Genomic DNA, 21612 nt, shown 5'->3' with positions numbered 1-21612 from the left:
GGGCCCCGCGCCCCCCCCCCGCGCGCGCCGCAGGACGCGCCGAAGAGCCCCCCGCCCCGCGAAACTCGGCCGCGCGCGCGCCGAGAACCCGCCGCGCGAAAAATCTCCCGACGCCGTCCGTTTTCCGCAGGGCGACGAGGCCGCGTGGTGGGGCGGCTCGAGCGACCTCGCGAAACCCGTGGAGTCGGCCGTGGCCCTGAAACGCATGTCGGAGCTCATGAGGCGGCAGCTCGACGCGGAGATGTTCTCGTACTTTTACGGTGACAGTGAGGCGCCGACGATGATGCCGACGCCCCTGCCGTCGCCCATGCCGTCGCCCATGCCCACGACCCTGTCGGAGAAGGGCACGGCCGTGCCGACGCCCGGCTGCGAGGACGGCGAGTCCGTCTACCAGCTCGCGCTCTACGACTACGGCGAGGACGGCTGGGAGGGCGCGACGTACACGGTCACGGACGCGTCGACGGGCGAGGTCGTGGCCACGGGCACGCTCGACGCCGGCGGCGAGGGCGTCGACGCCTTCTGCATGTCCGACGGCACCTACACGGTCGAGTTCGGCGGCGGCAGCGACGACTCGGAGACGGCGGTCCAGTTCCTGCCCGACTCGACGCAGTACCTGAGCGACTGCACGGGCCCCTGCACCTTCGAGGTCGACATGGTCGACGGCACGACGACGGAGCACGTCGTCCCCGCCCCGACGTCGTCGACGTCCGCGCCGACGACCTACGGGGCCACGCAGGCCGTCATCGTCGCGTCGTCGATCTACGTGACGGGCGTGTCCGAGTCCGAGTTCGACGAGAACGGTTTGGAGGTCATCCAGTACGCCTTCTACGACGTGCTCGGCGCCATCATCGACTCGCCCGAGGACGTGCTCACGGCCGTCGCGACCATGCTGTCCACGCGGCGCCTGGGCGAGGTGCTCAAGGGCCGGCGTTTGGACGAGTCGTACGACGGCGCGGCGATCATCTCCTACACGGCGGAGATCGACACGGCGGCGTCCCACGGCTTCGCCTCCAACGACGCCGCGCTCGCCGCCATCGAGAGCGAGCTCGAGTCCGCGTCCGCGTCGGGCTACCTCTCCGAGCGCCTCCTCTACTGGGCCGACTACTTCGGCGCCACGGACCTCGACACGATGACGACGGGCGAGCTCCTCAGCTCCGAGGGCACCATCACCGTCGAGGGCGACGACGCGTACCCGACGTCCTGGTACTTCCTGCCCTCGCCCGCGCCGACGGCCGCGCCCGTCGCGCCGTCGCCCGCGCCGACGCCGCAGCCGACGGTCACGCCGGGCAACCCGACGGGCGCGCCCGTCCCCGCGCCGACGCCGTCGCCCCTGGCCACGGCCGCGCCCGTGCCGGCGCCGACGCCCGCGCCCGTGCCGTCGCCGACGGCCACGCCCGGCTCGCCGACGGTCGCGCCGGTCGCCGCGCCGACGGTCGCGCCGATCGTCGCGCCGACGGCCGCGCCCGTGCCCGCGCCGACGCCCGCGCCCCAGACGCCGACGGCGGACCCGGCGCCCGCGCCGACGCCCGCGCCCGTCCCCTCGCCGACGCCCTCGCCCATCGCCACGACCGGCACGGTCGGCGACGACGCGACCGGCACGGACGACGCCGCGTCCGGCACGGACGACGCCGCGACGACCGGCGAGAGCGGGACCGACGACGCCGCGTCCGGCGACGGCACCGGCGACGGCACCGGCGACGGCACGGGCGACGGCACGGGCGACGGCGCGGCGACGGACGACGCCGCGGCCAGCAGCGACAGCAAGAAGAGCGACGACGACGCGGACGCGGCGTCCGGCTCGCTCCTCATCATCATCATCATCGTCTGCGTGCTCCTCCTGCTCCTCTGCTTCATGGTCATGCTGGCCTACAGGAACAAGGAGCGCAAACTCACGGAGCGCAAGGACTCGTGGGACATTTCGACGATGTTCACCGACGAGGCCAACCTGCCCGACGCGGAGGAGATGATCGACGTCGAGCCCGAGAGCTCGGCGGACGCGGCGCCCGCGACGCTCATCGAGGGCGAGGACGCCGGCGCGCTGGTGCCCCTCGACGAGGACCAGCCGCAGGCGCTCCAAAAGATCACGCAGGCGGCGGAGCTGTAAGCGACCCCGACTCCGCGCCCGCCTTCGCTCTCCCCTCCCGGCGCCTCGACGGCCCGGGAACCGCCCCCACCCCCCGCCCTTCCTTCCTCCCTCCCCTCCCCCTCGCTCCCCCACCACGCCAGGAGGCGGCCCCGTTCACACTTCACCTCGGATGGCCGCCCTCCGGTTGCCCCTTAAAACATACAAACAAACAGACTTGCCTCGCGGGAAGTGTTGCGTTCGCGGTCTTCGAGTCGTAGGCGCGTCGGCGGGCTGTCTCCACATGAGGTCTAGAGCGAGCACGCGTGTGCTGGGCTGGCCAGCGCCGCGGCAGGGAGACGGCGCTCCGACCCCTGGCGGAACGCGCGCAAGCCCGCCGGGGTAAAAGTCGATCGAATGTCCTCCGTGCTTCATGATCGACATCGTGCAGCGTTTTGGCGGCGCGCTGCGATGGGATGGCCGTCTTTGAGGGCCCGCCGCTCCGCGAATATGCAGAATTGTGCAACGATCCCAGCAGCTGCGAGGGCCGCAAGGACGAGGGTGAGGCACATGCGAAGACGCGACGCTCATACGACCGCGTGGCGACTGGAACGGGGAGGTAGAGTGGGTGGGAAGGGACGCGCTGCCCCCTCGCGACCTCTCTAAGATAGTTTTCGAGCCATCGCAGCAGCGAAGATCGTTCGTCATCGACCCCGTCGCGTCCAGCGCGGCGGGTTCCTCGGGGGAGCCCGAAATCGTCGAGTCCACCGAGCCGAGCTCCGGCGGCGTTTCGTCCCGACGGTGGCCGTGGGGTGTCTGGGGCTGCCCCTGCCGCCGGACATGGTCTCGATCCGTTCCATACCATGATAGGGTCGGGTCCAGACCATGTCCGGCGGCGAGGCCCCACCCCAGGCGCCTCGGGCTGCCCCTCGGGACCTCGAGCCGACCGACGTCGGGTTCGACGGCTTCCGAACGGTCGACGCCGCTGCAAACGCGCTGGATCCGCGTCATGGTGGATCGACGCCCGAACGAAGGCGTTTGCAGCAGTAGCGAGGCACCTTCCCCAGTGCCGATCCCGGCGCATAACGCTCAGACGCCATCGCGAGCGCCGCGAAGAAAAGCCCATGCAACGACGGCTTTTGCTGTACATTGCCGCTTCAACAGGGGACAACTCAGAGTACTCTAGAGTACGCCCCGCGGGAAGGTCGGGCCGAGTCGTGGATCCTCGGGTCGAGCCGGAGCGCCGAGCTCGACGCGCGCGCGTGCTTGGAGCTTTCTCGCATCACTCGAGGCATAGGCCTCGTCGCGACGCCATGACGACGTCGCTGGCGTCACAATTTCTGCGCACGGACGCCGGCAATTCGACCGCATTCCTCTGCGCTGCCGCAGAGCTTCTCGACCCGGCTGGCGCGCTCCCTTCGCCCCGCGGGTGCAAAGTCCCGGAGATGATCGCCATCGCTGAATATCGCATTTGCCCGCGTAGAAGGCGCGCGAAGCGCGCGATCGCGGCCGCGCGCTGCGTCTCGAAGCTCTGGCGAAGCACACTCGCCGATAAGTGGCACGCGGCTCGCGGACCCTGTCCCGAGAGCTGCCCGTGCCGCCGCACCATGTTGGCTGAGCTCAAGGCTGATACGGCTTTGCCATGGGAGGAGTTCATGTCGGAGGTCGCTGCGCGAGACCGTTTCTATGCGATTTCTTCGGGAAGTTCTACGAGTTTTACTACGGGCCTCTCGCGCGCTTTCATCGTCAACGACCTCATCCGAGCGTCTTGGTTCCTGAAGCAGGCGATCTACAGCGGCACCGTCGTAGGCTCGGTGACTTCTCTTGACGCCTTCGTCGCGCAGCACGTCGATGCTTCCTCGGGCGAGCTTGGTTGCCTCTTTACGGACGAATGGAACGTTGGGGCCGTGGGGCGGGATCGAGGCATTCTTCGCGAGGCCGTCATGGACAGCGTCAATAAACTGATCTCGAACGTGCGGCTGTCTCGTCTTTCTGATTCAGACCGTTGTTCAATGTCGGGGTTCCTGCAGACGTGGTGTCTCCGGCACCAAAGCCTCCAGCTGCCCTGCAGCTTCATCTCCGACACCTTGGCTGAAAAGTTTCTGAATACTTTGAGCCCGTGGTTTCTGAATCGCTACCCTGCCGTTCGGGAGCACGCCGTCTGGCTACAAGGCGGGGACGAGAGTGAGAGTGACGAGGACGAACTCCCGAGCGACGTGGATCTCGGCGACTACGAGATAGGACCCTAGGTCACACGAGTAAGCGCCCGGATTATTCCTCCCCCTCGACGCTCACGATCACCCCCAGGCACACCGCGTCGTTCGCGAGGACGACGTCCGCGACGTCCGAGACGGCGAACTCGAGGGCCTTCATGGGGAAGCCGTCGAGGGACGTCATGACGTGGGCGACCTGCCGCGCGTGCGTCTCGCAGGTCAGCGACACGAGCACGTCGCCGTCGCCGGCCGTCACCGTGAGCGCGTTGAGGCACTCGCCGCCGTCGCCGACAACGACGCAGCCGTCGTCGCCGTCGGCGACGCGGACGCCCGTCGCCGCGCTCGCGTCGCCGGCGCGCCAGGCGAGCAGGTACAGCGTCTCCAGCCCCAGCGCGTCGTCGAGGGCCAGGGGCGCGAGCTCCGCGGATTCGCCCGTGAAGTCGACGATGCGCCGCAGCCGCGACTCGCCGAGTTTGCGGACGCCGTCGAGGTTCGTGGCCGCAGCCGGTGGCGGCGGCGGCGCCGGCGAAACGGGCGGCGGCGGTGACGGCGCGGCGCCCGCCGCCAGCCGCTCCAGGGCCTCGTCGATCTCCGACGCGGCCTGCAGGAGCCGCTCCGCCTCGGCGAGGAGCGCCTCGCGCTGCTCGACGGCGTCGAGCCGCGCCTTGTTCAGGATCGCCGCCGCGAGGCGGTTGTGGATCTGGAGCAGCGCGGCCGCGGGCCGCAGGAGCAGCGCCGCTAGGAGCAAGAGCCTGGGCGCGCCCATTGCCACAAGGAGGGCAACATCGAGGGGCAAGGTTCGGGATGCAGCCCCGTCGCCGCAGGGTGTGGCGCTCTCTGTCGAACGCCGCCGTCGCAGCCCGCGCGCGGCGGCGCAGGACGGCATGATGATGGGCTACGGCGCGCCCGCGCCGCCGCAGCTCCCGACGCTGCCGCCGCCGTGGATCGCGACGCCGGACCCGGCGACGGGCGTCTTCTATTTCGTGAACACGCAGACCCACGAGACGTCGTGGACGCCGCCGCCCGGGTCCATCCCCGTGCACCCGCCGCCGCCGCCCGTGGCCGCGCCCCAGTTCGCGGCGCCGCCCAAGGACGAGCTGCCCTGCGCGACGTGCTACGAGTGCCCCTGCCAGTGCGCGCCCGCGGGCGGCCCCGCGGCGCCGGCGCCGAGCGACCCGGCGTACGACGCGTGGAAGGCCGTCATGGGCCACCTCGAGAGCGGGAGCCGCCTCAACGAGACGTGGACCAACGCGCCGGCGGACCAGAACCCGCTCTACCGCCAGAACGTCGACGGCGTCTGCGTGCCCTACAACCGCGGCAACTGCCGCAAGGGCGAGCGCTGCAAGTACGACCACCGGTTCACGCCCGCGGCCATGGCCGTGGCCAACTACGTCGAGCCGCGGACCCTCACGCGCGAGGAGCTGGCCCGCGGCCGGCCCGCGCGGCGGAAGCCCTGCTTCGACTTTGTGCGCAAGGGCAAGTGCGACCGCGGCGACCACTGCCCCTACTCGCACGAGGACCCGGCGATGCTCAAGGACGAGGACAAGAAGCCCTGCTTCGATCTGTTGCGCCACGGCCGGTGCCTCAAGGGCGACGCGTGCGTCTACGCGCACACGGGGCACGAGGGCCTGCCCGCGAAGCCGCGGCGGCCCTGCTTCCGCATGCAGCGCGAGGGCAGGTGCGACAAGGGCGCCGCGTGCCCCTTCGCCCACGACGTCCCCCGGGACCCGCGCGCGGGGCTGCCCGCCGCCGCGGCGCCGCCGGCCGCGGCGCCGCCGGCCGCGGCGCCGCCGCACGGCGCCGGCTCCGGCGACGCGGCCGCGGACCTGCTCGCGGACGCGGTCGGGGCGCCCGCGGCGGCGCCGCCGCGCCGCGCGCCGACGGAGAGCGACGACGAGTACGACCCGGAGCCCGAGGCCGTCCCCCAGCGCGACGGCGCGCCGCTGCCCGAGCGGCCCGGCCGCGAGAGCGACGACGAGTACGACCCGGAGTCGCTCCCCCACCGGCCGCCGCCGCCGCGCGTCAAGCGGCCCGACGCCGTGGACCTGAGCCGGCCCGTGGCGGCGCCGAGCTACCGCTACGACCCGGCGACGCAGTTCGTCCCGAGCCGCCGCTTCGTCGAGCGGCCGCCGCCGGACGCGCCCGCGGAGCCCGCGGAGGCCGCGAAGCCCCTCGCGGGCGAGGGCCTCGCCTGGGCCGCCGCGGCCCTCGACCCGGCCCACGCGCTCCGGGCGCGGTCGCCGCCGAAGCGCCGCCGCCGGTCCCGGTCCCGGGACCGGAAGCGGCGGAAGCGGTCCCGGTCCCGGTCCCGGGGGCGGCGGGGCGACCGCCGGCGGCGCGACTAAGGTCCTTTCGCGATTGACACGACGCCGTTCTTCTTACGCCGCGGGCCCGCCGCGCGCGGCGGACGCGGGCGCGCGGGCCGCGTCGACGTCGACGCGGAGCGTGGGCCGGCCGTCGACGCCGCGCGCCGCGGCCGACGCGTAGAGCGCCGGGCAGTAGGCCCGGTAGCTCGGGAGGAAGCGGCCCACGAAGTCCGCGACGGCGGCGTCGTCGAGGCCGCCGCCCGCGCGTCGCTCCGCCTCGAGGCGCCACCGGAAGACGACGTCGGCGTCCGCGACGCCGAGCACGAGCCACGCGTCCGCGAGGGCGTCCCAGGCGCCGTAGGCGTCGAGGGCCGCGTCGACGGGGGGCAGGTCCGGGTCCGCGGCCGCCGCCGCGGCCGCGCCGACGGGCTTGAACCCCGCCATCCAGCCCTCGACGAGCAAAAAGTCGCGCGCGGCCGCGGGATAAAGGCCCGCGCGGTCGCCGCGCCCGCCGAAGGCCTTCTTGTCGTAGCGCGGCGCGTCGGCCTGACCCGTGGCCTTGAGGGCCCGCAACGTCTCCACGCCCAGGGCCACGTCGTGCGTTCCCGCCGAGCCGCGAAATTCCAGGAGCCGGTCGCCCCCGGCGGCGACGCTTCGCTGTTCCGCGTGCGTGAGGTAGAAGTCGTCGTAGGACAGGGCCGCGCCGGCCTTGCCCTTGGTCCGGAAGAGCTCGACGAGCGCGTCGCAGAGCGTCGTCTTGCCGCAGCCCTGCGGAGCGGAGACGAAGACGACGGCCGGCGTCCCTGCGGCGCCGCCCGCGACGACGCCGCGGCACCAGTAGAAGACGGGCAGGTAGAGGTCGAAGACGCGGGCCGCGAGCGGCGCGGAGAGCTCGTCGGGCCGCGCGCGCGCCTCGCCGAGCCACGCGCAGACCGCCGCGGCGTCGTCCGCGAGCTCGGCCTCGCTGGGCTTGTCGCTCGTCGAGAGCAGGGGCCAGATGGGGCCCTGGGACGCGCGGTCGAGGTACGGCGTCGACGCGAAGCGGGCCATGAGGCCTCGCGGCCGCAAGAGGAGCGTCTTTGCGATTGCTCGAGTCCAGAGCATAACTCACATCGATCTGAGGCAATTTTACGGCATGCTGAATGCACGTTGAAGCCGCGATCACACGGGATCATACACCCGAGCAACGCACCACCGAGCATCGCTCTCGAACACCTGGGCATCACACTCGAACACCTGGGCATCACACTCGCCCGAGGTATGTTGTATTCAATTGCTGCTACTCTATCGGTCGGACATACCCAGAGAGGGTCAGACGTTGGGTGGTGTATGTCGGCCAGCGAAGAACTCTGACTCAGGAGGCTGCCGGTCGGTTGCGGTGCGTCGACGTCGTCTGCTACGACGGCCCAGGTGAGATCAACCATTCGGAGGCCTATTCGGGAGCCCCGGCGGCGATCCAGTGGCGGCGAGCGCCAGTCGACCGACGCGATGCTTGCACGATCGACACGCGCTGTCGCGCGGGCGGCCCGGACCCAGCGATGGGTGTCGGTGGCGGCCCTCGAGTCGAAGGTGACGACGGATGAGGCGAAGCAGGAGCTGAACCGGCTCAAGATGGCCCTCGGTGCGTCGCGTCTCGAGACGGGGGGAAAACGGTGATCGACGCCGCGCGTCCCCCGCTCCCCGCCCGGCGCGGCGCGCGACGCGCGGCGGGAGCCGCGGCTCGCCGCCCGCGCCGCGCCCCGCGCCGCGCCGGGCTCCCCCGCCCCCCCCGCCGGGCCGCGCGCGCGCGTCGCTCGCCGTCGAGCGAACCGCCCCGCAGGCGAGGCGTCGCTCCTGGCGGCCAAGTACTCGGCGGCGCCGGCGCCCATCGACTTCGCGGCGTACAAGGGCAAGGTCGACGACAGCCTCCTGGCGCTCTTCGAGAAGGAGTACAAGGCCGTGTCGTACCCGGCGTTCACGGAGCTCGACGACGCCAAGGCCGACTACGACGCCATGTTCGCCGAGGCGACGGAGAAGATCGCCGAGTCGAAGACGCGCATCTCCGAGCTGACGGCCCAGATGAACACGATGATCGCCAAGAAGGTCGGCCCGACGACGACCGTCGAGGACGTCTACGCCGCCTACCCGGACATCGAGAAGGAGATCGACGAGGAGATCGACCAGCACCAGTGGTCCAAGGACATCTAGGCCGCCTTTTCGCGACCTCCCTCGGAGCCCGCGCGGCACAAGTCCCCGCCCCCGCCGCCGCGCCGGCGCTCCCTAACGCGGTCTCCCGGTACTACGAGCGCCGCGTCGAGCTGTTCAGACGGCGCGGCCGCGCCGACGCCGCGCCTCCGGCTCAGTGACCGGAGGCTCGCGTGCGAGCGCCGCGACACTCGAGGTTGCGGAGCTCGCGCGCGGAGTCGCGGACGCCGCGGCCCCTGGGACCTCTCGTCGATGAAGTGCACTCGGTTTGCGGCAACATTGAAGAATCCCACAAACTCGGGCTGCCCTCGATCGATCGAAGGCACGACAGCCGCGCCGCAGCGCACACCCCCTCTGCCCGCGGCGCACACAGACACCGCCAGGACCGCCGCCCGGACCCCCGCGCCGCCCACCGACGCCGCGATGCTGCGCCCGGCGAGCAGCCCTCCGGACAGCGGCTGGGGCCGCATCCTCGACGCACGCATGGGCCTCGCGGGCCTCAGCGCCGCGGCGACGGCCGTCGAAACCAAGTGGCTCGCCGTGCCCCTCGGCCGGCGCGCGGAGCGCGTGCGCGCCCCCCCGCGCGCGGCGGAGCGCGCCGCGCGCGGCGGCGGCGACGCGCGGCGCGGCGCGCGGTACGTGCGCGAGCGGCCCCGGCCGGCGGACGACGCGCCCAAGTTCCCGCTCACGCGGCGCACGGACGTCATCGCGCGGCACCTCGACGTGAAGACGACGACGACGGACTGCCGCGCCGTCGACGGCGCCGAGGTCGCGCGCGCGTTCGCCGCGGCCCTGGACGCCGTCGGCCTCGGCGGCCTCGGCGCGGCGCGCGTGCGCGTCGCGCGCCACTTTTCCCAGGCCGGCGTCTCCGCCGGCGAGCGCGCGCGCGTCACCGTGCTCTTCCTCTCCTGGAGCTTCGAGGCGGCGCCCCAGCTCGTCTTTCGCGTCGAGGGCAGCGCGATCGGCGTCGCGGACGAGGCCCTCGTCTTCCCGCCCTGGGGGTCCGTCTCGGCGACGGTGACCCACGACGTCGACGCCTGGACCGACGCGTCCAGGGAGCTGCCGCTCTTCCGCGTCGACGACGCGACGCGCGCGGCGGCCGCGGAAATCGGCGCGTGCCGCGTCGCCGCCGACGACGGCGGCGCCGCGCCGCGGCGCGCGACGGCGCCGCCGCCGGCCTGGCAACGGCTCCAGCGCGCCCTCGGCCGCGACGCCGAGGAGTCCTTCGCGGTCTGCTTCTCCGCCGCGCTCGTGAGCGTCGCCGACGACTTCGGCGTCGACCTCCACCTCGAGGAGTCGCCCCAGGACCACGACCTCCTCCGCGCGCGCGCGCCCCGCGGCCCCGGCGGCGGCTGAAAGCAGCATCCTCCTACGCGTCTAGGTCCGGCGCGCCCCCCTCCGCCTCCGGCGGCGGCCGCGGGAGCCAGGGCAGGTGCATGTCGAGCGGCGTGCCCTCGACGACGATGACCAAACCCGTGAGCTCCTTCGCGCGGTCGTAGTTGCGGCAGAGCTTGTCCCAGGCCTCGTGGTCGATGTCCAGCTGGATCGTCGGCTCCTGGACCTCGTTCCAGAGCCGCAGGTTGATCCGGTTGCACGACGTGTAGAGCTCCAGGAGCTCGTCCTGCGCGCGGCCCGGGTCCGCCTGCACGGCCCAGCGCTGGCACATGTTCGCGATGGACGTCGACACGCCCGCAACGTGCTTCCGCCGCTGCTTCCAGGCGCTCACGATGGCGAACTTCTTCTCGTCCGCGGCGCGTTTCACGGCCGCGGCCTTGGCGTCGGCCTCCGCCTTCTCGTCCTCCCGGCGCTTGATGTCCGCGCGGATGTCGTCGACGTTCATGCGCCGCCGCCGCTCGAGCTCCGCGTCCTCGACCTCGCACGTGTGCTGGTTCCGGTGCGCGTCGCAGAGGAGCCGCCCGCACGACGCGCACCAGAAGCTCCCGACCTGCGCGCGGACGACGAGCGGCGACACCTTGAGGAACTTCTTGAAGGCCGGCGCGTGGCACTCGCCGCACTTCTTCTTGCAGAACTTCTTGAAGTTGTCGCCGGCGAGCAGCTTCCTCACGTCGTCCTCGGTCTTGTAGCGCACCGCGGGCTTCGGCGCGGCCTCGGCGGCGGCGGCGTTCTCCGCCATGGTGGGAGCCGCTGGCCGCGAGGAGGGCGGCGCGAGCGACTGGGTGGTTAGCTCCTCGAGCACGCGGCGTCCCGCAGGTCCTCGAAGACGTCCTCGATCGGCGGCGCGTCTCCGAGGCCGGTCGGCGGGGACGCGGACGACTGCCTCAGGTTTTGCCTCAAATCTTCAACGAGAGCTTCAAGGAGAGCTTCAAGCGGCGCCCAAAACTCAAAGCGCGAGATCGTTACGCAAGACAACCCTAGGCGTTCGGCTTGATGAACGCGCCGTCGTAGGTGCACCCGGCCTGGGGCACGTCGACGAGCTGCGACGTCGAGATGCCCAGGTCCGCCATCTTCGCCCGCGCCGCCGCGACGGTCGCGTCGCTCGCCACCGTTTCTCTCGTGAAGAGCCAGAGGCCGCCGAAGTACGTTCCGGTTTTGGTCGTGCACAGCCCGTCGGCCTGCTTCTCGCTGGGCTGGCCGCCGGAGACGATGACCCAGTCGTACTCGACGCCGTCGGCCGCGACCCCGACGCCGACGACGTCGTAGGGCCCCGTGAAGACGTTGGGCAGGAAGCACGGCGCGACGGAGAGGCCGCCCTGGACCTTCGGGTCCTGCTGGCGCGCGCAGAGCACCATGCCGTCCTTCGTGTTCGCGGGCTCGCCCGAGACGTTCTGCTTCGTCGCGTAGTTGTACGTGCTCGCGACGAAACCGTCGAAGAAGGGCACCGTGCGGTCCGGCTCGTCGTTGTAGGTCGCGCTGACGCAGAAGAGCTCGCTCGCGGGCTGGTAGGACGTGAGTTGCTGCTGCTGCGAGTACCAGGTCGCGCGCAGGTACTCCGTGATGTTGAGCTCGGCGAGCGGCGACACGGTCTTGCAGTCGCCGCTCGCGAGGGAGCCGCGGAGGGAGACGTCGGCGGCGGCGGCGAGGCCGAGGAGGAGGCTGGCGCGGGCGAACATGGCTCCGGGACCGTGCAAGAACGTGCTGCGTGCTTTGGGACTAGTGCTTTGGGAGAGCTGACGCAGGGGCTGCCCGCGGGATTACCCAATTGGCCAATCGCATCGCTTGAATACCATGCCTTCAGTTGCCCTTCACGTGAAAGTCACGAATCCAAAGCTCTCCACTCGCCGGAGAGGACTGCCTCGGCGGCCCGGCGCGCAATACAAACGCGCGGCGGATGCACAAGACGCCCGTGCGCCATCCGCAGACGACTTGCGTCTTCTCGCGCAAGACCCGCACTCCAGGAAGCGCCGACTTGGCCATGGACGCCGCCGCCACCAACGAGCTCGAGGACGAGGGCGACGTCGAGGGCTACCCACGGGAGGGCCTCTGCCTCGCCGTGCTCGGCGACGGGCGGGCGCACCCGGCCTGGCTCTGCCGCACGCGGGCCCCGGCGGCCAACGGGCGGCGTCGGGTCCTGCTCTACGGCGACGGCCGCGGCGCGTCGCGCGCGCTGAACCCGAGCGAGCGCGTCGACCCGCTGCCCGGAGACGCCGCGCTCTGCGCGCGGCTCCAGCAGGACTGGAAGGACGCGAGCCCCGGCGACCGCGACGGCCTGCTGCGCGCGCTCGACGAGCTCGAGGCGCGGCGCTGCGCGCCGCCGTCCTTCGGGGCCATGGTCAAGTCGGTCCGCGCGACGATGGCGAAGGGCCCCATGTCCGCGTTCGCGCCGTCGGCGTGTTTAGGCCGCGAGTTCTACCCGAATCTGTTCCCGCCGCGCGTCGGCGACGCCGTGCGCGTGCTCTGGGACGGCGACGTCTGGTACGAGGCGACGGCGACGGGCAAGGGCGACGCCGACGCGCGGGCGGACGGGCCCGCGCGGACCGCGGCGGCGGAGAAGGGGCCCGCGGTCGCCTGCGGCGCCTTCTACGGCTTCGACTCCGGCGATGACCGCGAGCTGCGCGTGCGCTACGTCGAGGACGGCACGCGGGACTCCCTCGCGTGGCCCGACCCGGAGGGCGAGGCCTGGCTCCTGGGCCCGCCCCCCGGCGCGGCGGCCGCCGACGCGAATCGCCGGCGGACGTCGGGCCGGTCGGGCGGCGGCGCCGCCATGCCCCGGGACTGGCGGCCGCTGCTCGTGAAGACGGGCCGGGGCAAGAGCGCGGCCTTCGAGAAGGGGCCCGAGGACGTCGGCGACCACCTCGGCGACGCGCCGCGGCCGCCGGCGAAGCCGCGGCGCGCCGCGCCCGCGCCCGCGCGCGAGCCCGCGCCGTCGGCGGCGACGACGCTGCCGCCGCGGCCCGTGGAGACGACGCGGGCCTGGACCGAGGCGCTCGCGGCCGTCCTGGACGAGGCCGAGGCGCCGCCGTCGCCGCCGGCGTCGCCGCGGCGGCGGCTCCGGCCGCCGTCGCCCGCGCCGTCGTCGCCGCGCGGCGCGGACCGCGAGCCGCTGCGCGCGCTGGCGGCGGCGCGGAAGCGCGTCGCGCGCGTCGGCGACGCGCTGCGGAACGTCGCCGTGCCCCTCGCGGGCCTCCTCGACGACTTCGACGACGGCGGCCACGGCACGCCCGCGAAGCGGAAGCGCGACGACGGCGACGAGCCGCCGAAGGACGACGCGCCGCCGGGCGACTGGCCCTGGGCCTGGGACGAGGCCGCGAACGCGCGGCCCGTCAAGGCGCTCTTCGCGCTCGCGCGCGCGCTCCGGCCCGTCGCGGACGTCATCGCCGATTTGGAGGCGCGCGCCAAGGGCGCGGCGCCGCCGCCGCCGGAGCGGCGCCACGCCGTCGCGGCCAAGGTCGCGGACCACGCCGTCGCGAGCTTCGCGGGCGCGGCGACGGACGCGGACGCGCCCGCCGCGGCCACGCTCGGCGACGACGGCGGGCGGCTCCAGAGGGCCGTCGACGACGTCGCGAAAAGCTGGGACAAGGCGTCCGCGGACGAGACCTTCGGGCCCGGCGCTGCCGACGCCGACGCGGCGCGCGGGTCGCCCTGCTTCGCCCTTTTGCCGGACACGCGCGTGCCCGAGCCGCACCGGTCCTGGCTCAGGCGCGCGCAGCGCGCGGCGGCCGAGCACCTCGACGCGAAGCGGCGCGCCGCGGACGCGGCGTCGAACGCGTCGTCGCCGGCGAGCGACACGTCCACGAAGAAGAAGAAGAAGCTCACCGCGAAGCAGAAGCGCGAGGAGGAGGAGCGCGAGCGGAAGCGGGCCAAGCAGGAGGAGCGCGACGCGGCGTTCGCGTCGCGCGCGCCGCGGCCCTACCGGCCGCCCGGCGCGGCCGCGCGCGCGGCGCTCTGCGGCGACCGCGGCGTGCTCCTCATGGAGACGGTCGCACCCCCGGTCTGCGAGTGCTTGGGCGGCGGCGTGGGCGGCGGCGCGCTGACGCCCGGATCCGCCGTCGTCACGCTCGACGGCGCCGACGGCGACATGCTCGCGGGCGAGCGGGGCGTCGTCGCGGCGTCGGACATCGCCCAGGGCGCCGCGGCGCCCTACGCGGGCGTCGTCGTCACGGACGCGGAGCTCGGCGATTTGTTGCGGCGCGCGCCGCGCGCGGCGGCGCGCTGGCTCATGTACCGCTACGAATTCGCGGGCGCGTCCCTGTCCGTATTACCCTACCTGGGCTGCGGGGACCTGTCGCCGGCGCCCTTCATCAACTGCGCGCGGGGGCCGTCGGCGAAGGAGGCGCTCGTCGTGGGCGCGTCGCGCGCGGGCCGCGCGCGGCGCGCGGAGCCGCCGCGGTCGCCGGACGCGCGGTCGCCGGGCAAGGGGTCCCATCGGCGGCCCGGCGAGCGGGCGCACCGCTGGCGGTCCTGGGGCAGCGACCACATCGGCCAGCGCGTGCGGCGCACGGTCTTCGGGAGCGACGGCGCGTCCGCGCTCGGCCACGCGGACGGCACCGTCGTCGCGTGGCTCGACGAGCACGAGTCGGACTTCGTCGACGGCACGGGCGCGCGCGCGGCGCTCTGGCGCGTGCGCTACGACGACGACGGTCTGTTGACGGGCGACCACGAGGACCTGGAGCTGCACGAGCTGCTCGCGAGCGCGAAGGCGCCCGCGCTCGAGGCGGCCGCGGCCGCGGAGGACGCGGCGCTCGCGCGCAAGGCCAACTGCCACTTCGCGGAGATCACGGCCGACGACGCGCGGCCGGGGCTGAACGTGGCCGCGTCCGTCGTCGGCGTCTTCGTCGTGGCGACGCGGAACATCGCCGCGGGCGAGCCGCTGCTCGTGAGTTACGGCAAGGAGTTCTGGGCGGGCTGGGCGCAGCGCAAGGCGCGGCTGGACGACCTCGAGGCCGCGGCCGACGACCTCGTGGACGCCGCGCGCGACGCGCTGGCCGCGCCCGACGACGCGCGCCGCGCCGCGGACGACGCGGCCCGGCGGTCGCTCGGAGGCACGCGGCCGGGCGACGCGTGGCGGAGCGTCGTCGGCGTGCCCTTCGAGTCGGCGCGCGCGTCGCGCGGGGCCATGCGCTGGCGCGGCGTCGTCGTGGGGCTGGTCGTCGACGCGCCGGACGCGTCGGACGCGGAGCGCGCGGGCCGCTTCGCGGCGGGCGACCGCGTCGAGGGCTACTGGCGGGGCTCCGCGCCGCCGTGGCCCGCGACGGTCGGCGCCGTCGGCGCCGACGGCCGCCTGTCGCTGGCCTACGACGACGGCGGCGTCGAGGACGACGTGCCGCCGGGGCTCTGCCGCGCCGCGACGCGGCCGCCCGCGTGGCGCGCGACGCGGCGCCTCGCCGTCGGCACGTGGGTCCGCCGCATCGACCCGCCGAAGGACGACGCGCCGCCCGAGGGGCCGAAGAAGAAGAAGCTCAAGAAGCCGCCGAAGCAGGAGGGCGTCGTCGCCGCGCTCCGCGACGACGGCGCCTTCGACGTCCTGGACGACGACGGCACGCTCGTCGAGCAGTGCACGGCCCGCGACTGGGAGCCGCTCCTCGTGCTCCGCTACGAGGAGGGCCACGACCAGCGCGTCGTCTCCATGGCCCAGCTCAGGCACCTCAAGCCCCAGTTCCTCGACGCGCGGACGCTCCGGCGGCCCCGGCTCGACGACGGCGACGGCGACCTCTGCCCGGAGCCGCCCGTGGACCTGCGCCGCGTCCTCAAGGACAGCGGCATCAAGGAGCCCCGGGAGAACCGGCGCCACCGGGAAGACGCCGCCGCGTCGCCGCTGTAACATAGGGATCGACGTGAATGAAGGCCTGAATGAGGCGTCATTGAACTTGTGGTTGCAGTTGTTTTCATCGGACGAGAAGGCGCAGAGCGATCCACCATCATGGCCGAGCACGTCGGCGAGCCCGAGCGCGCCGCCCGCATGATGTTGTTCGCGCTGCTACTCACTGCGGCAAGCGCCTTCGCGCCCGCACCCGCACCCAAAGCAACACGTAGCCTGCGCGCCGCCTCGGACTGGATCGCCGCCGGCTACGACGAGCAGCTCGCGGCGCGGCTCGTCGGCGCCGGCCTCGACGCGCCGACGCCCATCCAGGCCGCCTGCTTCCGGGCGCTCGCGGCCGGCGGCGACGGCGTCGTCCACGCGGAGACGGGCTCGGGCAAGACGTTGGCCTACGCGGCGCCGCTGGCGCGGGGCGGGCGGCGCGTCGTCGTCGTCGCTCCGGGCCTGCCGCTCGTCGCCCAGATCCGGCGCGTGCTGGACGCGTCGCTCGGCGCCGCGGCGGAGCGCTTCGTCGTCGCGACGCCGAAGCAATTGATCGCGCATCGCGTCGACGACGCGGACGTCGTCGTCCTCGACGAGGCCGACGCGCTCCTGCGGCCCGCGGGGAAATACGCGTCCGCGGAGACGAAGGCGAGGAAGCGCGAGCGGCCGGCGGCCAAGTGCCTGCGGCGTTTCGTGGAAGCGAACCCGGAGGCGCAGGTCGTCGCGGCGTCGGCGACCGTCGGCCGCCCCCTGCGGCGCGAGATCGACGGCATCGTCCGCGGCGCGGCGCCCGTCTTCGCGGAGAAGCGGCCGTCCATCCCGGTCCTCCGCGCGACGGCGCCGACGACGGGCCGCGCCGTGAGCGCCCCGGCGCCGCTGCGCCACGTCGTCGCGCCCTTCTGGGACAAGCGCACCGGGGGGGCGCCGTCCGACGACGCGCTCACTGCGCTCGCGGACGCGCTCGCCGCGCTCGGCGGCGAGCACGCGTTGGTCGTCTTGCAGGACGGCGACGTCGGTCGGACGGTCCGCTTCCTCGAGGGGGCGGGCCACGCCGCGGCGGACCTCGCCACCGTGCTGGGCGGCGTCGACGCCGTGCCCGTCGCCGCGGCGCGCGACGTCCGGGGCCTCGACCTCCCGGGCGTGTCGTGCGTCGTCTCCGTGGGCCGGCCGCGGTCCTGCGACGAGTACCTCCACGTCGCCGGCCGCACGGCGCGCGCGGGCAAGGGCGGCCTCGCCGTGTCCCTCGCGGACCACGGCGACGCGCGGATCATCCGGTCCTGGGCGTCCCAGCTCGACGTGGCCTTCGAGGCCGCGGAGGACGTCGGCGCGCTCGGTAAGTTCGACTAGTCACATGGCGGATTTAGAAGGGCCCGATGGACTGCTCCGCGGCGTTGGAGATGATGGGGATCTGGTTCGGCTGCTTGCCGAGCGCGTTGGAGCCGCAGGAGTAGAGGATGGACACGGCGATGAAGAGGAAGACGAAGGACGCCGAGGGCTCGACGAGCTCCTGGGGGAACTGGACCTTGAGGCCGCCGAAGAGCTGCTGGAAGAGCTGGGGGAAGATGAGCGCGATGTCCAGCAGCACCGCCTGCTGCATGGAGAAGCGGACGAAGCGCGGCAGCTCCGGGTTCCGCGACGCGGAGCTGAGGCCGAGGAAGACGATGAAGGACCCGAAGGGGATGACGTTGAGCCTGTGTGCAAATCAAATCTTCAACCCGACTTCAATGTTCGCGTATTCGAATGTTTTGTCACAAGCACTTTCACTGTGCTTCGAGAACTCGATGAGAGCAATCGATCTGTCCAAAAATCAGCCGAATCGACTTCGATTTGACCGAGATAGAGATTTCTGAAGTTTGGCCCCGACGTCCCAGCTCACTGTTTGATTTGCACACAGCGTTGAGCAGCGCCACGAAGGGCGCGAAGGGCGCCAGCGGCAGGAGCACGATGGGGAAGTCGTTCGCGATGTACTGCGAGAACGGGATGACGTCGCTCAGCGGCAGGAGGTAGGGCGCGCAGGCCGCGACGCGCAGCAGCGCGGCGACGTCCTCGTCGCTCGAGACGGCGCGCTTCGGCTGCGCGTCGTCGCCGCCGCCGAAGGGGTTGGGGAAGGAGAAGCCCGCGTCGTCGTCCGTCTCGAGCGCGGCGACGGCCTTCTTCTCCGGCGCCTCCGCCTTCTTCTCCGGCTCCGGCGGCGGCGGGTTCCGCTTGAGCTCCTCCGCGCGCTCCTTCGCCGCCTCGGCCTGGAGCACCTCGACCTCGGCGCGCAGCTTCGCCGCCTGGTCGCGCAGGGTCTCGACGTCGTCGTCGGCGAAGACGACGACGCGCGACCGCGACCGCGACGCGCAGCGCACCGGCAGCGACCGCTGCGGGGCCAGCGCCGTGGTCGCCGCCGCGAGGAGCAGCAGCGCGCGCGAAGCGCGGCCGAGCGAGTTGCTGACTCGGCAGGTGGCCATGTTGCCCACTCAGATCGAGCCGCGAGAGCTGCGGCCCTACGGCCCTACAATAGTAGCACTGTCCTACCCGATCCACCTCATCATCGCTGTGGGTTTCAGATGTACGATCCTACGGGCTGCGTCCGCGAGAGGAAACCCACCCTGTCGCGCTGTCTCGGATGGACGCCGCGGCGGAGAAGCCCGAGGAGTCGGCGCCGTCCGGCGCCCTCACGTCGGCCATGGGCGGCTCGCCGAACAAGACGTCGCTCCAGCCCATGCGGCGGCGCACGCTCATGGAGCGCCAGAGCGACAAGAAGAGCGACGGCGGCGAGGCCTTCCGCATGTCGGAGCGCATCATCAAGAACACGCAGGCCATGACGGACAGCCTGCGCGCCCAGCGCGGCAAGTGCCAGAGCAGTATGAACAAAGACAAGGAGGATTTGTACACCATCGAGCGGACGTTGGAGGAGTACACCAAGGGCTACGACAAGGTCGTCGTGTCCTACGCGGCGCGCCTCAAGGAGCGGGAGGTCCTGCGCGCCATCCTGGCCAAGTCGAAGACGGACGCCTCGGCGCTCGTCACGTCCTGCGAGGACCTCAGCGCCAACAACCGGCGCGACACGTACCGGTCTTCTCGAATGATCGCGACGAGCACGCTCCGCGCCGCGCGGGGCTTCTCCACGGGCTACGGCACGACGTGCACGGCCGCCGAGGCGCGCAAGCGCGGCCGCCGCATGAACAGCTCCGCGTCCAAGGCGTCCCTGTCGTCCCTGGGCAGCCGGCCGTCGACGGCCTTGGACGGCCTCGAGTCGACGTTCGGCGGGAGCGCCGCGTCGCTGCCGAACCTGAGCCCGTCGCGCCCGGCGACGTCCTTCCCCTCGTCGGCCTCCGCCGGGGCGCTCTAGGGCCGCGTCTTTAAAAGAGGCCGCCCGTGGCGTGGCGCGCGCGCGCGTGGCCGGCGAACCTGCCGTCGGGCCGCCGCGGCGCCGCGTCCGCGTTCGTCGTCAGGCGGCCGCTGGAGCGCGGGTCCTCGCGGGGGAAGCTGCCTGGGAGCGCCTTGGCGCGCCGGAGCCGCCGCATGTACTCCGCGAGCTTGGACGCGGCGCCGTCGACGGCGAGCCTCTGGAAGGCCGCGTCGGCCTCGCGGTAGCCGACGCCGTAGACGGGGTCCATGGAGCCCGTCATCTTCGCGAGGAGCGTGCCCGGCAGGGACGCGTGGACCGACGTCTGGGACCGGAGCCAGAGGGCGGCCCAGAGCTCGCAGACGGCCTCCTCGAGCGGCTGCGACAGGCGCCGCTCGCCGGACGCGCGGCCGCGGCCCAGGGCCAGGAACGCGTGGCAGAGCTCGTGGGCGATGGCCGCGCACATCTGCGGCCGCGGCATGCCCGCGAGGAGCACGAGCGTCCGCGCGGGCCGCGCCTCGGCGGTCTTGAGGTAGGGCGCGGCCGCCGGCGCGGCCCGCGACACCGTGACGCTCACGGGCTGCTCCGCGGCGCCGTGGACGCCCTTGGCCGCGAGGCGCTTCAGCCGCTGGCGGTCGACGAGCTCGACGGCGACGTCCGCGACCTCGGGCGCGTCGAGCGCGGCGCCGAGGCCCTGCGTCGTCCGGAAGAACTTGACGACCTTCGCGAGGCACGCGCGCGCGTCGGCGACGTCGTGGACGGCGTCCTTGTCGCAGTTGACGCACTGCTTGCGGCCGTCGGGGAGCCTGACGAGGTCCCAGCAGCGGCTCCGGCAGCAGCCGCACGGCGCGCGGTCCGCGCAGGCCTCGCAGAGCGACTCGTTGGTCCAGGGGTTCCGGTCGAACTTGAGCACGGCGTTGCCGCAGGACGTGCAGCGCTCCCCAAAGTGCTCCTCCATGCACCGCTCGCAGTAGAAGCGGCCGTCCCGGCCCCGGGGCACCCTGTCGTCGTGCTTCCGCTTCCCGGCCAGCGGCACGAGGTGCTTGTCGCAGATGGCGCACTGGACGCACTCGCGGTGGTAGGGCACCTTGTAGATCTTGATGCCCCGGAGCACGGGCTCCTTGCACCGCGGGCACCGCGGCGCGCGCGCGGTCGTCGCCGCCGTCGTGCACTCGCGGCACCAGAGCGCGCCGTCCTTCTCGAGGACCGACGACTCGCTGAGGCCCTTGCCGCAGGTGCCGCAGACGCAGCAGGCGGCGTGGTAGAGCTTGCCGTTGGCGAACGTGCGCTCGTCCTTGGGGCCGACGAGCTTGTGGCACGCGTGGCAGTGGTCCTCGCGGACGACGTGGCGCCGCCGGCTCCTAATCGCGCCCGCCGACGCGGGCCGCTGGGGCCGCTTCGCGAGCTGGGCCTTGTCCTCGGGGTAGACGAGCGGCCGGCACCACCGCCCGGGCAGGTTCGTCGTCGGCCGCCCGACGAAGCGCGGGCTCACGGTCCCCGCGGCGTCCGTGAAGAAGAGGTCCTCGAGCTGCTTGAAATCCAGGTAGCCGCGGTGGTCCACGCCGGCCATGTCCAGGGCGCGCCGCACGTCCCGGAGCGTCGGCATGTTGTTCCTCGGCTCCCGGAGCGCGCGCCGCGTCCCCGGAGCGTCGGCCGACGCGTTCGAGGTGTCGAGCAAAACCGATCGAGCAGCCCGCGCTGCGCATTGACGTTTTCCACGCCTTTTTTACATATCTTCAACACTTCTTCATCGTTGCCATCGGCGCGCTCCTCCGAGTCCCGACCCCCCAGTGGTTCGGAGTCGCCACCCGCGTGAGGACGGTGCGCGGTCACATGGATGATTAAGGGAAAAAGAGGGCGTCGCGGCGCGCGCGGCGCGTCCGTCGCGGCGGCGCTCGCCCGGCGTCTGGCGATTGGGGCTGCCCGGTCGGTGGTGGGACGGGCGTCGAGGGGCGGCCGTTTGGCCGTTGTTGGAATGAAGGGTTGTGGTGTGGTCGCGGTGGAGAGGCGCGGGCGCGCGCGGGCCCGAGGGCCCGCGCGCGCGGCGCGGCTAGCGCCGTCAGCTGTGGCAAAGGGTCGCTAAAAAGGGCGGCGCCGGCCGTGGTGTCGTCGATGGGGCGCGGTCAAAGTGTGCGCGCCGCCCGCCGAGGGCCCCGTGGGGCTTCTGGGCCTCGCGAGCGGTCGCGCGGTCGTCGTCTTCGTCGGGGGGGGCGCTCTGGGCGTTCTCCGCGGCGGCCGGCCCCCGGGCCGGCGTGCCGCGGCGCCCGGAGGCGCCTAGGCCGACGCGGGCGTCGGGGCCGCCTTGGCGGCCTCGG

At 73.1% G+C, this 21612-nt stretch overlaps 4 protein-coding genes across 4 annotated transcripts; 3 read left to right on the top strand and 1 right to left on the bottom strand.

Annotated features, from left to right (window-relative positions):
* Positions 1-205: 205 nt before the first annotated feature.
* AURANDRAFT_61827 (hypothetical protein) lies at positions 206-2104 on the top strand (the record flags this gene model as incomplete). Its single annotated transcript, XM_009035667.1, has 1 exon — positions 206-2104. The coding sequence occupies one exon, from the start codon at positions 206-208 to the stop codon at positions 2102-2104; it is 1899 nt and encodes a 632-aa protein (XP_009033915.1).
* Positions 2105-5165: 3061 nt separating this feature from the next.
* Positions 5166-6620, top strand: AURANDRAFT_61826 (hypothetical protein; the record flags this gene model as incomplete). The annotated part of the gene is made up of 1 exon (XM_009035668.1): positions 5166-6620. One exon carries the CDS (start codon positions 5166-5168, stop codon positions 6618-6620), a length of 1455 nt encoding a protein of 484 aa, XP_009033916.1.
* A 3514-nt stretch (positions 6621-10134) lies between these two features.
* Positions 10135-11836, bottom strand: AURANDRAFT_70915 (hypothetical protein; the record flags this gene model as incomplete). Its single annotated transcript, XM_009035520.1, has 2 exons — positions 10135-10872; positions 11192-11836. 2 exons carry the CDS (start codon positions 11834-11836, stop codon positions 10135-10137), a joined length of 1383 nt encoding a protein of 460 aa, XP_009033768.1.
* Positions 11837-12138: 302 nt separating this feature from the next.
* On the top strand, positions 12139-17310 carry AURANDRAFT_61824 (hypothetical protein; the record flags this gene model as incomplete). The annotated part of the gene is made up of 2 exons (XM_009035669.1): positions 12139-15980; positions 16197-17310. The coding sequence occupies 2 exons, from the start codon at positions 12139-12141 to the stop codon at positions 17308-17310; spliced, it is 4956 nt and encodes a 1651-aa protein (XP_009033917.1).
* Between the last annotated feature and the right edge of the window lie 4302 nt (positions 17311-21612).

Source organism: Aureococcus anophagefferens, assembly GCF_000186865.1.
Source record: "Aureococcus anophagefferens unplaced genomic scaffold AURANscaffold_3, whole genome shotgun sequence".
Classification (NCBI taxonomy): domain Eukaryota; class Pelagophyceae; order Pelagomonadales; family Pelagomonadaceae; genus Aureococcus; species Aureococcus anophagefferens.
This window is presented reverse-complemented; position numbering and strand designations above follow the sequence as displayed.